Source organism: Camelina sativa, chromosome 11 (genome assembly GCF_030686135.1).
Source record: "Camelina sativa cultivar CO46 ecotype springtype chromosome 11, ASM3068613v1".
NCBI classification, from domain to species: Eukaryota; Viridiplantae; Streptophyta; class Magnoliopsida; order Brassicales; family Brassicaceae; genus Camelina; species Camelina sativa.
Genome location: NC_141890.1, coordinates 46,920,614 through 46,932,851, shown reverse-complemented (window position 1 = coordinate 46,932,851; position 12,238 = coordinate 46,920,614). Strand labels below are relative to the sequence as shown.

The window sequence follows — 12,238 nt, the reverse complement described above, 5'->3', positions numbered from 1 at the left end:
AACACGTCCAGAAGGCTCCTTTATCGACCTCCGCACCTTTATGTCGGAAAATGACCTGTATGATCTTCGTCACTCTGGAAACCATCTATCCTGGAGGGGAAAACGCTATGACCACTTAGTGTTTTGCAGGCTTGACAGAGCAATGTCGAATAGTGAATGGGCAACGACTTACCCCACTGGCAGATGCGAATACCTGATGTTTGAAGGATCCGATCATAGACCCTTAATCACCCACTTTAACTTGAAAAGAAGACGCCAGAAGGGGCTGTTTCGATACGATAGAAGGCTGAAGAACAATGTTGAGGTCTCCCAACTGGTAACTGAACACTGGAACCCCATGCGCTTTGAAAAAGTAGACATAAAGATCAGCAGAGTGAGAACAAATATAATAAAATAGAGCAAGGAAAAGCATCACAACAGTAAAAAAAGAATTGAGGAATGGCGTAATAAGCTAGAGGAGGCAATGTCCAACCTCGAATCCACTGCAGAGTCGCTCACCTTGATAAATGCAGAACTCACAGCGGCTTACAAGGATGAGGAAAACTTCTGGAGGCAGCGTAGCAGGCAACTATGGCTAACCCTTGGTGAACAAAACACCGGTTACTTTCATGCAATCACAAAGGGGAGAAAAGCAATCAATAAATTCTCTGTGATTGAGAATGACCTAGGGGAAGCAGTTTTTGAGGAAGGGAAGATCCTGAGCGTGATCACTGATTATTACCAGAATATCTTCACCTCAGAAGGCAATATTGATGAGGTCATAGTCACTGAAGCCATCAAACCTTGCATCTCCGAGGAAACAAATAAAAAGCTAACTGCCATTCCATCAGCCAAAGAGATAAAGACTGCATGTTTCTCCATACATGCGGATAAGGCACCGGGACCCGATAGATTCTCGACTAGTTTTTTCCACTCCAACTAGTCTACGGTAGGCAAACAAATCACCTTGGAGATCCAAAGCTTTTTTACTTCCGGAACCCTGCCACGAAATATGAATGCAACACACATAAGGCTCATTCCCAAGATCACAAACCCTCAAGCAATGAAGGATTATAGACCGATTGCGCTGTGCTCGGTATACTATAAAATTATAGCAAAAATCCTTACCAAACGGCTGCAACCAGTCTTACCAGATCTAATCTCGGAGAACCAATCAGCTTTTGTGCCTCAACGAGCAATCTCAGACAATGTTCTCATTTCCCACGAAGTACTCCACTATCTGCATACATCAAAAGCTAAAAAGTCAGTGTACATGGCTGTTAAGACCGATATGAGTAAAACATATGATAGGGTTGAATGGAGATTCATTAGACAAGTCATGGAGAGAATGGGATTCCATCATAAATGGATCAACTGGATTATGCAATGTATAACTACTGTTACCTACTCCTATCTGATGAATGGCTCAGCACAAGGTCTCGTAGTGCCTCAGAGAGGTATACGACAGGGTGACCCCCTTTCGCCCTTTGTGTTTATCCTGTGCAGCAATGTACTCTCTGGTCTCTGCCTCAAAGCTCAAGATGAAGGACGCCTACTGGTTATCAGAGTAGGGAAGAAGAGTCCGCGACTAAACCACCTCCTCTTTGCGGATGACACAATGTTCTTCTGCAAGTCTGACCCTGACACTTGTTCATGCCTGCTCCAAATCCTGCAAAAATATAAGAATGCATCGGGTCAATGTATTAATCCACAAAAGTCAGCCATAACCTTTTACTCAAAGACACCAGCTTCTTCAAAAACCATTTGGGCATCCAAAAGGAAGGAGGCTGTGGAAAGTACCTTGGTCTCCCTGAACTCTTTGAAAGGAAAAAGAAAGACCTCTTCACTAACATTGTAGACAGGATGCGCCAAAGAGCTCGCAGTTGGTCTTCAAAGTTCTTATCCTCCGCGGGGAAACTAATCATGTTAAAATCGGTCCTAGCAGCAATGCCTACCTATGCCATGTCATGTTTCAAGCTCCCACAATCCCTGTGCAAACGTATCCAGTCAGTGCTGACGCCGAGTATCGCGGTGTCGCAAATGTTGTGGCCGAAACAATATGGATATGTAACCTTCTCCTTGAACTTCATTGCCCTCTGAACACGGCGACACTAGTATACTGCAATAATATAAGCGCCGTCTACCTCTCTACCAATCCGGTCCAACACCAACGCACCAAGCATATAGAGTTAAACATCTTGTTTGTCCGTGAACGTGTTGCCATGGGCCAGGTTCGTGTCTTCCATGTCCCATCCTCCCATCAGTATGCCGACATCTTCACCAAAGGTCTCCCTACATCTCTGTTTCGTGATTTCAAATCCAGTCTCAAGGTCCATCCTCATCCCGTTTTGACTGCGGGAGGGTATTAGTATAGGAATACATATATTCTTCTGTGTATATAAGGAAGCTTAGTTAATAGCCCCCAACGGCTATCTTGTACATCCACTCATATATAATCTTGTCAATACAATGATACCAAGGATCGATTGGATTAACCTAATCAAACAGTTGGGATACCTTCCCCCGATAGAGATGTTGATGAGGTCAACACCGTTTGCGATCGCGTCATCAAAGGCAGCCAGTACAGATGCAGAGGTACACTCTGTCTCGGAGCAGACTTTGTAAGCTGCGATTCTAGACGCTGGCACACCACCTCTTGCCGTTCCATTGCCTATTCCAAAGAAGCTTGTATTCGCAACTGCGTTTCCAGCCGCTGTGGAAGCTGTGTGTGTACTGTGGCCATCTATGTCCCTGACGCCTTCGCTTGTGTAGTCTCTTGCTCCGATCAACTTACTAAAATATTTAAATGTGAACACATCAGTCTTTGCCTAAAACAATAGTACTAAATACTAATCTTCTATTAGAGAAATTAATTAATTATGAGAAATATTACTTGTTGCAAGTGAAGTTTTTGCCAGCGGAACAAACACCTTTCCATTTTTTGGGAGGAGGACCAAACCCTTTGTCTGAAAGCTCTCGGATTCCGGCCAAATCCCAGTGTCGATCATCCCGATGATAGTATCGCTTTCTATGGCCAAGTTTCGCTTTGAATTCTTACCCAACCCCATGAAATCCCAAGACGCTGTCGTTTGGAGTTGTAACTTCTTGTTTGGGAACACAGACACAACTCCCTCCATTTCTAACAACACAAATTAAAAAGGGTTTTCATAAAATTTTAACCTGAAAAATACATTTTAACGTAAGATGTGTCTCAATCGAAGAACACTAACCCGCTACTCTTTGTCGTTCTGACTCAGTGAGCCGGGCTGCAAACCCATTGAAACTCCTCTTGTAACTTCTCACCAAAAGACCTTCCATCGAACTAGAGTACATCCGTATATATCACTTGTTATAAGCTTATTATAACTAATCACAATAATGGTTACAGAAGGCAGATTTCAAGTAAATCGCACCTTTCTCCCGTGACTTCTTGAAGAATACTCATATGATGCGATGTTGGTGTGTATTCAAGTTGAGAGGGAAGTGAGCCCATGTAGACAACATACACCTTTATGAATTAAGTATCGGCATCATTATCACCATGTATAGAGAGAAACAATATATTAGTGATAATTATTGTATACGTACGAGATTATGAGAACGTAACTCACTTGTTTACTTTGAGGATCATCTATGACTGCTAAGACTGAAGTCAATAACAAGACAAAGAGACATGGGAGGTGACAAAAGGAATCTGCTCGTTTCGGCATATTTTTCTTGTAAACTTTCAGTTTCTATGGAGTCATAGAGATGAAAACGAAACCGTGTATATATAGTAGCATCATGCCTAAATCGGTCAAGAAAAAATCCAGATTAATTATGTTCCTTTGATTCTGTTTCATTATTTGTATATTTCAGATTTTTTTTTGTATATATAGATTATTTATTTATATTTAGATATTTAAATTAAATCAAAATTATTTGTATTATTGTATCAGATTGTGGAAACTTTTTAAAAATACTAGATTAAGACTCGTGTTGGAGCACATGTTGAAATTTATTTTATTTATATTATAATTTTTATATAAAATATAATTTATATGATTGTTTTTAAAAGTTTTTTTGGATAAAACATTATGCAATAAAATCATATGCTAAATATGATGGCTTGAAAAAGACACTTATTTTGTAAGTTTTATATTGTTAATGATTCTAGATAATTATACTATACGAAATTTTGTATATTTTATATTTTAAAATAAAATTTTAATATGTTGTATTAGGTTATATATGTGAAGTTATTTCAACAATGTATATTCTACATCATGACTTGAATGTCATTATAAGACAGAATTTTGTCAATTTGAATTTAAATATTCAATTTGACCCGTTACTCAGTAAAATTATTCAATTGATTTTATATTTAAAGAATAATATTACTAAAGCTTGAATATTTTATAGATTGAATAGTTTATATTTGTTTTGAAAATTCAACTTATGGTATATCTGAAAATAAAACTATTTTTAATTATAATAAATAATATGATAATTTATTTGTTTTACAAAATAGACTCATATATAAAAATAAAAGGTGAAGTATAATGATAGTTAACAAATTAATATATTAAGTTAAATATCAAAATATTTTATTTGATGAATAATTTAATAAAGGAAATTAATATGGTAAGTTAGATGATATGATTCTTTAGAATATTCTTTTTAAGATTTTTGGTATAACTTATTTGTAACTAATTAATCTATCATTAATGTATAACCTATTTGTAACCAACCTATTAAAATTATATAGTCTACAAAACAATGTTCTGTACTTCCGTTTTATTATATAGGGGATTAACGTGAACAAATATCATACAATTCATCATGTGTGTCTTAAATACATTGTATCAAATGGTATGTTGACCAAAATGGTATCACTGTATTTTTACATCTTTAAGAAATATATCTTTGGTCCGAACAGATTTTTTTCTTTGCAAACAAATGTGTTTCGAATGTATTTCTCCGTTACCTGTAAAACATAATAAGTGTGGTTTTTACTCCAATGTATTTCTTTCTTATAAAATGAATATTCCAAATAATTTGTTTTGATTTTAGTATTAATACAATTTATTTATATAAGTTGCAAATTTACCCATTTTTCAAAACTTTATAAAATCAAGATATTATTTTAATTACATTTATTAATAAAAATCATAGATTTTTTTTGCAACTAAATAATATAGTCTCAAATTTTTAGAATAAATTTTTATACCAAAACCTATAAAATCAACCGAAAATATTATAATTGGCTGAATATTTAACTTCATAATCAATTACTCTATCAATATAGAAAATCATATGAATATTTTAAAAGTAACTATATTAAACAATAAATGTGATTTATTATATGTTATGGATATGGATACAATATTTTTTGAATTTGTTAATTTATGTGTTTATTTTTTTTGGACAAAATTAATATATGTATTATATCTTAAAATATATATAACAATAAATATAACGAGTTATCAATATTTTACCTTGTATATTATACCTTGTAAATATGGATAACTTTATAAATAACGAGTTATCAGTAAGCTGTGTAAACTATATATACTGTCTGTTACTAATTTTCTTAATCATGAGATTTATTATTGTCTGACTAAAATTATTCAGAAGCCAAGAGGAGGAGAGACATTAAACATTAATTGGGCTGGAAGATGATAAGCCCGATATAAGAAAAATGGTCGGTCAAACTTATTGCCACGTCATCTACAGCTCTTAAAAGATCATCTTCACCAAACTGTTTCTTCATCTCCTCCTCTTCCTTCTTTCACAAAGGTTAGTTATTTTCCTCAGAATTGCTACTTTATGTATAGGAGTTAATTCTTATTTGGAAATCTGATAATGTCAGTTTTTGTAAAGTTCTGATTTCGAGTAAATTTAGTCAAGACTTGTGAAGGTGTAGGAAAAAACGAACATGTTGATAAAAAATTATTGGTCCTTCAAGGAGAATATATCAATGTCTTCTCGTCGATATAGAAATTTCCATTTCGATCATCGAAAAGCTTCGGATCACATAACAGTGTTATGTTCCTTAGTTTCAGGGGCAGGAATTCTTGGTTTGTCCGCAACTTCAAGCTCTAAGCTATGGCTGTCACCAAGATTTATATAGTGTGAGTCTTTCAAGTTTCAACCAATCCATGCCAAGCTAATCAACTGGCGATCATTTTCTAGTCAATATAAATCTGCGATTTTATGCTACTGGCCCAGACAGATTGAAAAATCTGGTTTTCAATCCTCAAACCAGATTGGTTTTGACGAAAGATCTGGTTTACGGTTTGTCTGGTGGTAGGTACTATTCCTTGCACGGCCATGTTGAGACAATGGCACGCGAGGTACTCCGAGGAGCCAACTCTGTTCCAGAAGTGGAAGCAACACTATGGCAAGTGCCAGAGACATTACCAGAGAAAATACTGGAGAAAGTGAAGGCTGTTCCAAGACCGGACGATGTAGCGGATATTCGACCAGAACAAATGGCGGAAGCTGATGGATTCATGTTTGGGTTTCCTTCTAGGTTTGGAGTGATGGCATCACAGGTCATGACTTTCTTTGACAATACAAGTGGTCTCTGGACTACACAGGCTCTCGCTGGGAAGCCTGCTGGAATCTTCTGGAGTACGGGTTTTCACGGTGGAGGCCAAGAACTCACTGCGTAAGAACATAGTTCTAATAGATAGCAAAAGCTAGACCAACAAAGGCAAGCACTGATTGACTTTTTGATCTGCAGACTGACGGCAGTGACAAAACTGGCTCATCACGGGATGATATTTGTACCGTTAGGGTACACATTTGGTAAAAGCATGTACGAGATGGGAGAGGTGAAAGGTGGTTCGCCGTATGGGTCAGGGACTTATGCAGCTGATGGCTCACGCGAGCCAACTGAGCTGGAGATTCAGCAGGCGAATTACCATGGTAAGTACTTTGCTGGAATAGCCAAGAAACTCAAGAAACGTTCTACTGCCTAGAACCAAAGCGACTGTGTGTTTCATATACTACTAATCAATCTGTAAATGTCAAGGAGAAAACTGAAAATAAGATTTGACATTTTATACACACATCTGTATGCAGCTAAATGGTCAACAAATCTTAGTTCCCATAGATTCTAGCTACTCATGCAAAGTATTACCACTTGATATCAATATGAACAATCCCTATATATCCTCTGTATGTCATAATGATTCTCTTTACTCAATCTCACCTGGAACTTGTCCGATCTTCAGCTCCCCAACCGGTATTAGCACCTCTCTGTCCATATAAAGTAAAAAAGAATCAAAATACAAAATCAATGAGTAAGAACATATTTGATTCTTGAGAGATTGTGCTAATTTTACGTTTTCATCGTGAGAAAATTTGCAAGAATCTCCACGAGTACACTCCCTTCTCTGAAAAGCTCTGCAGACACCACGGGCCTTTCTCTCTTCTTCTTCTTTGTCTCATCATATTCCTCTTCTTCTCTCTTTAAGTATTCACAACGATGCTCCACTTTAATTATCCTCCCCAACACCTTAGCTCCATTCAGATTATCTACAATCAAGAGAGAAGAAGATGAATTAAGAGAAACAACGTGTAGTAGTAAAAAAAGATCCATAGAGAGGAATTGGGCTTAATCATGAACTGACCAACAGCAAGATTAGTACTTCGCTGATCTTCATAAGCAACAAAAGCAAATCCTTTTGATTTTCCAGTTCCTTGGTCTCGAACAAGATTCACATCAACAACTTCACCATATCTTCTTCAACTGAAACCACAAACATTCAGAATAAGAATCACCACCATACATTATTATACTATTTTCAAACAATGTGAGAAGAAGAAACTTATATACTGTGCGAAAACGGCGAGGAGATCACCCCCTCCGTGAGGTCGTACGGTAAGCGTCCGACGTAAACGTAGGCTAAATCTTTGTATGATGAGAACATAACCGAAGTAAACCGGTGTCGATTAGAATAAGATTAGAAACAATGAGAATATCATATGTGATCTTATTATTGTTGTTAGGTTTTGCCGTTTTGGTAGATTATGTTAAATATTTGATTCATGTATATTTCCTAATTTATAGCCACCCTTCACATGTATAAATACTTCTACAATATTATGATAATGAATAAAAAGAAAAATAGTTAAAGTCTTGTGTTCTTGTAAACTCTGATTGGGACCTTATCATTGTACTTGGCGTGCCATGATGCTTCGTCGGAGATCCCTAGATCTAGTTCTTTCGCGTTAATCATCTGTGTCTGCTTCACCATTGTCAATGGATTCATCGCTACTGAATCGATCCTCGCCGAGTAAAACCCTAATTGCAATTGCCTTTAAATCGGGAATTTTTAATAATTCGCCGGAGATACGCGTATAGCAGAATTTAACGGGTCGGGTTATGATGACTGAATCCACCCAGACTCAACCCGATTAACATTTACCGGGGTCGGGTTATGTTGACTGAATCCATCCATATGAATTTGAACAATTTTTTTGCGTGGGAAAGTATCATTTTTATTCAAGATCCAATGTAAATTAGTTGTAAGTGTAACCAGTAACCCCCTCTTCTTGAAGAAGAGATTACTTAAAATATACACAAGCTTAGTGGGAAGCCACAGCTAAATGCACAAAAAGCACGTACACAAGGGGAACTTTCCCAAGATAATGATGGTAAAGAAAATAGTTTTAACGAGGGACTATAGTACTTGTACTAACTCTAAATACATACACATAGAGATCAGAACCGGTGTTTCGCCTTTACCTCAGATGACAATCGTGAGGAGAAGACGCATACATTTGGTCTGGAACCACGAGCGGTAGCTTCTCAATGTAATCAAACAACCGTTTCTGATTCTCTCTAGTGATCGCAGTGAGATTCACTGTATCGGTTTGGTCCAAAAACATCCAGAGATCACCCGAGTCTACTCTTTTCAGGCTGTCTCTGCAGAAAGGGCATGACTGTGATCTCCCTCGCCTAAGTAAAAAAACATTACCCTCTTTCAGAAAACCGGTTGCATTAATTCAAAAGGTTACAAAGGCTTTGATAGTGTGACTTACCAATCGCGGTAACACTTGATGCATAAAGAATGAGTACAGTTGGGAAGCACGACCATGCATATGCTGTTCATCTCCAGACAGATTCCACATTCTTCTTCCCTCTCGACCTCAATCTTCGAGAGCTCACACTTTTCACTCTCATCCTTCTTTCTGTATCTCGTACTGCAGACTTCTTTCTGTTTGCGGTCTTCTAGGTCTGTAATACCTCTTTGGAGTTGTAACAACGACGGAAATATCACAGCTAATAAACACCAAGACAGACAAAAATCCATGAGCATATACTAACTAAGTAACTATATCATCCTCCATTACCAAAATTTATATCAGCGCAAAAGAAACATATACCATAAAACTCTCTTATGCTGGCTTTTCTTTCGTAAACCGACATTGTGGTCTTTCCATCCGCATAAGTCTGAACCAAATATATAGCTCAACGGGTTAATCAAACTATCACCAAGAACAGTATGTTGAACGTAGTAAGACAAATGGGAAAAGGAGAAGTACCATATAGATAAGAACTCTGAGCAAACCGAGGGCACCAGCGAGGTGACAATCAGTCCATTGTACAAGAAAAAGAAAAAAATGAGCAGCCGGGCTGTAAGATAATCTCATCTGAACACGCGCTCCATCCTTCTCTCTAGGATGATCTAAAGCTCTGTTATTCAAATTTCAGAAATTAACAAACATGAGATCAAGATAGTAAGCATTTAACTATAAAACAGATTTTTTTTTTTTGTCAAGGCATGAAAATATTCAAACAACAAATGTAGTAGTTCGAGGATTCATCATCGGTTAATGTATCCCCATAAAAGTCACAGAACTGTCAAAGCTTTAACATTGATATCAATCACAGAAACATTCTAAAAGTTCAATAAGTTGTTGTAGCCTGTAACACTAGCAGTAGCAGCCAAGGTCCTAAATTAGATCATTACTGATTCAGCTAAGCTTCAAGTCAACTAGTGAAGAAGAAGAAATCTCAAGAATCAATTGAAAGTCATCACACGAGCCTAAACATATACTCCTTGTACTAAAAACAGTTCCGAGTCTAGATAAATCCCTAACACAGTTATCAATTTCTCAACTAGTGATGGACCTATGAGAATATCAAGCTACATACTGCTAACACGAAAAAAAAAAAGAGTCCATTTAATTCTGTTCTCTTACATGCAAACCAAACAAAGGAAACTAAAATCAAGCAACAACGAGAGAGAAGAGTAAAAATAAATTATTCAAAAGTGGAGAAAGAGAAGGAGGATATTACAGTGTGTTAGCGTGTTGGATATCAGCTTCAAGAGCTTTTAGAGATTCCTTGAAAGACAACTTCGCCATAGGAGGTGAACAATAATAGTAATTCCCATCAAACGAAACAGAGAGAATCAATGAATGAAATTACACAGAAAGCCAAAAACGACGATGATGGTGATTCAAAGCATCGAAACAAAAAAGGAAATTTTCTTCTTGAGTTTTTATTTAGGAAAAAAAGAAAAAAAAATAAAGAATTAAAGACTTCTTTCTAGGAGTTTTATGTTTCTAGGCCCAATCAGAAAGAGAAGGAGAAGAGTGTTTTTTTTTTTTTGGATTTTTCTTGATGAGCACTTTATATTATCAGCTACGATTCTCGAAGTTGCCTTTTCAAGAAAAGTCGCGAAACTTACGTAAAATGACGATGATACCCTTCTTTTCAAAGCAGGGTTTAATCACCTGTGTGTGACCGTACACATGGTTTTTTCGTCAGTTTCAATTAAAAGACGGTTGCCACTTGGCTGGTTGTAATATAATTTGACATTACCTTATAGTAAAATAGTAGAGTATGTCACGCAGTATCACTTTGACGGTTTGACCTATTGTATTCACTAAAAAAAAAAGTTAGTGATGATAAATACTCTACAGTCACGGTTTTAAAAGATGTAAAACTAACAACAAGAGAAACAGTAATGTAACGTCTTCCTCTTCTATGTCTAAAAAAAGGGATAAAACTTGGTTTGGAAGATGATATCGATTCTACTACGCAGATATTTTATAAAATTTATCAGATATTAGTAGGATTTAGGCGTCCCCAACTTAACTAGATAAACTTTAGAGGTCCTAAAGTTGTACATATGTCTCTGTTACGATGAACCACGTAAAAAGGTTGGAGGATAGTGATTGATGCAAGAGATTTCAATTCATTTGATTAGTATGTATGTCAAACATTGATGCAAATGTGTACCATGTGTTTATTGTTATTGCATTTATAGTATAAAATAAGGATATATACCTATGTTCTTTTTGTTCTTAATTTTTTATTTTCTTAAATTTCCTGACTGTTTGTGGACTCAACCGTCTTGGTTACTTGGAAGCATAACCTTCTTACGAAAAATCAAATCCAAATTTATTCTATGATCATTATTCTTTTCAATTTGTAACTAAATCTTATACTATATAATTTTCATTTGTTTTTTAAATTTAACTGAATATAAAAAGTCTTGGAAAATACCATATTGAAGACTCCCACATGTCAAGAACATTTCAATATATTTTATCAAAAAAAAAAAAATCTTTTTCAATATTTTAATTTATCAATAAAAATAGATCAAAAGTCTCGGGGTAAAATAAAAGAAGAGGTATCAAAAAAAAAAAAAGTGGATAATGTCAATGCCCACAACAATCTCCTTATTAGTGATCCCACTATGCATTGCAATAATTAAAGTAGGTAGTGAGATTAAGAAAAAAAAGGATTTAGACTGTAACTAATAAGTTGATTACAATTTAGTGGAATATAAAATAATACTAATAACATGCATATTAAGAAGTTTTTACTTTTAACAAGTTCAACCAATTAGAAACAATACTGCATAATATAAAATACTAAACTAATCTAAAAATTGCATAAAAACTTGAAAATATCCTATATTATAAAACAAAAAACTTCTCTAAAACATCTTATATTTTGAAATGAAGGGAATATAAACAAACAAAATTACAATAGTTGAAAGTAAAACAAAGATTAATTATACTCTAGCTAGTATACAGTAACCAAGGACCGCATGATCCGCGTGAGACTCATGTGTGCTTGCTTAAAAGTTAAAACATTGCACACTGCTAATTAAAAACGGTGCTCCTTCTTTCTTTTCTTTTTTAATCTTCTCTTTTAACGACGTCATCACATGAAGTCGTGAAGATATAAACGATGCATGCAAACAAAACTGTCAGAGCATGAACTCCTATATCTATACGATTAGCTCGA

General features: G+C 35.8%; 4 protein-coding genes across 5 annotated transcripts; 1 reads left to right on the top strand and 3 right to left on the bottom strand.

Moving 5' to 3' along the window:
• Window positions 1-2,350: 2,350 nt before the first annotated feature.
• Window positions 2,351-3,723, bottom strand: LOC147935524 (subtilisin-like protease SBT4.9). The gene is made up of 5 exons (XM_087474175.1): window positions 3,591-3,723; window positions 3,393-3,487; window positions 3,210-3,301; window positions 2,873-3,118; window positions 2,351-2,772 (listed from the first exon to the last, which is right to left on the bottom strand). Exons 1-5 carry the CDS (start codon window positions 3,687-3,689, stop codon window positions 2,765-2,767), a joined length of 540 nt encoding a protein of 179 aa, XP_087330301.1. The 5' UTR covers window positions 3,690-3,723; the 3' UTR covers window positions 2,351-2,764.
• Window positions 3,724-5,554: 1,831 nt separating this feature from the next.
• On the top strand, window positions 5,555-7,135 carry LOC104726461 (putative NAD(P)H dehydrogenase (quinone) FQR1-like 3). Of its 2 annotated transcripts, none has more exons than XM_010445331.3 (4): window positions 5,555-5,757; window positions 6,018-6,092; window positions 6,272-6,631; window positions 6,707-7,135. In XM_010445331.3, exons 2-4 carry the CDS (start codon window positions 6,067-6,069, stop codon window positions 6,942-6,944), a joined length of 624 nt encoding a protein of 207 aa, XP_010443633.1. In that variant the 5' UTR covers window positions 5,555-5,757; window positions 6,018-6,066; the 3' UTR covers window positions 6,945-7,135. The 2 variants fall into 2 exon arrangements, with proteins under 2 accessions (XP_010443633.1, XP_010443634.1); XM_010445332.3 differs by having other exon boundaries at window positions 5,558-5,757; window positions 6,024-6,092.
• A 79-nt stretch (window positions 7,136-7,214) lies between these two features.
• Window positions 7,215-7,702, bottom strand: LOC104726460 (uncharacterized). Its single transcript, XM_010445330.2, is given in 3 exon segments — window positions 7,215-7,389; window positions 7,391-7,483; window positions 7,599-7,702. Coding segments are annotated over 3 exon segments (201 nt in total). The 5' UTR covers window positions 7,632-7,702; the 3' UTR covers window positions 7,215-7,314.
• Window positions 7,703-8,443: 741 nt separating this feature from the next.
• LOC104726459 (E3 ubiquitin-protein ligase AIRP2) lies at window positions 8,444-10,968 on the bottom strand. Its single transcript, XM_010445329.2, has 6 exons — window positions 10,802-10,968; window positions 10,274-10,713; window positions 9,517-9,667; window positions 9,358-9,424; window positions 9,013-9,253; window positions 8,444-8,929 (listed from the first exon to the last, which is right to left on the bottom strand). Exons 2-6 carry the CDS (start codon window positions 10,339-10,341, stop codon window positions 8,713-8,715), a joined length of 744 nt encoding a protein of 247 aa, XP_010443631.1. The 5' UTR covers window positions 10,342-10,713; window positions 10,802-10,968; the 3' UTR covers window positions 8,444-8,712.
• Between the last annotated feature and the right edge of the window lie 1,270 nt (window positions 10,969-12,238).

What these genes read in the sequence shown, in the direction of transcription:
- LOC147935524 (XM_087474175.1), bottom strand. Translation starts at nt 3,689, where the DNA reads ATGCCGAAACGAGCAGATTCCTTTTGTCACCTCCCATGTCTCTTTGTC. An exon ending in ATGATCCTCAAAGTAAACAA is followed by an intron (nt 3,488 to 3,590) that starts GTGAGTTACGTT and finishes TAATTCATAAAG; the next exon opens with GTGTATGTTGTCTACATGGG. An exon ending in CAAGAAGTCACGGGAGAAAG is followed by an intron (nt 3,302 to 3,392) that starts GTGCGATTTACT and finishes GATGTACTCTAG; the next exon opens with TTCGATGGAAGGTCTTTTGG.
- LOC104726461 (XM_010445331.3), top strand. Translation starts at nt 6,067, where the DNA reads ATGGCTGTCACCAAGATTTATATAGT. An exon ending in GTCACCAAGATTTATATAGT is followed by an intron (nt 6,093 to 6,271) that starts GTGAGTCTTTCA and finishes GTCTGGTGGTAG; the next exon opens with GTACTATTCCTTGCACGGCC. An exon ending in GGAGGCCAAGAACTCACTGC is followed by an intron (nt 6,632 to 6,706) that starts GTAAGAACATAG and finishes TTTGATCTGCAG; the next exon opens with ACTGACGGCAGTGACAAAAC.
- LOC104726459 (XM_010445329.2), bottom strand. Translation starts at nt 10,341, where the DNA reads ATGGCGAAGTTGTCTTTCAAGGAATCTCTAAAAGCTCTTGAAGCTGAT. An exon ending in TCAGAGTTCTTATCTATATG is followed by an intron (nt 9,425 to 9,516) that starts GTACTTCTCCTT and finishes TATTTGGTTCAG; the next exon opens with ACTTATGCGGATGGAAAGAC. An exon ending in CAGCATAAGAGAGTTTTATG is followed by an intron (nt 9,254 to 9,357) that starts GTATATGTTTCT and finishes GGTGTTTATTAG; the next exon opens with CTGTGATATTTCCGTCGTTG.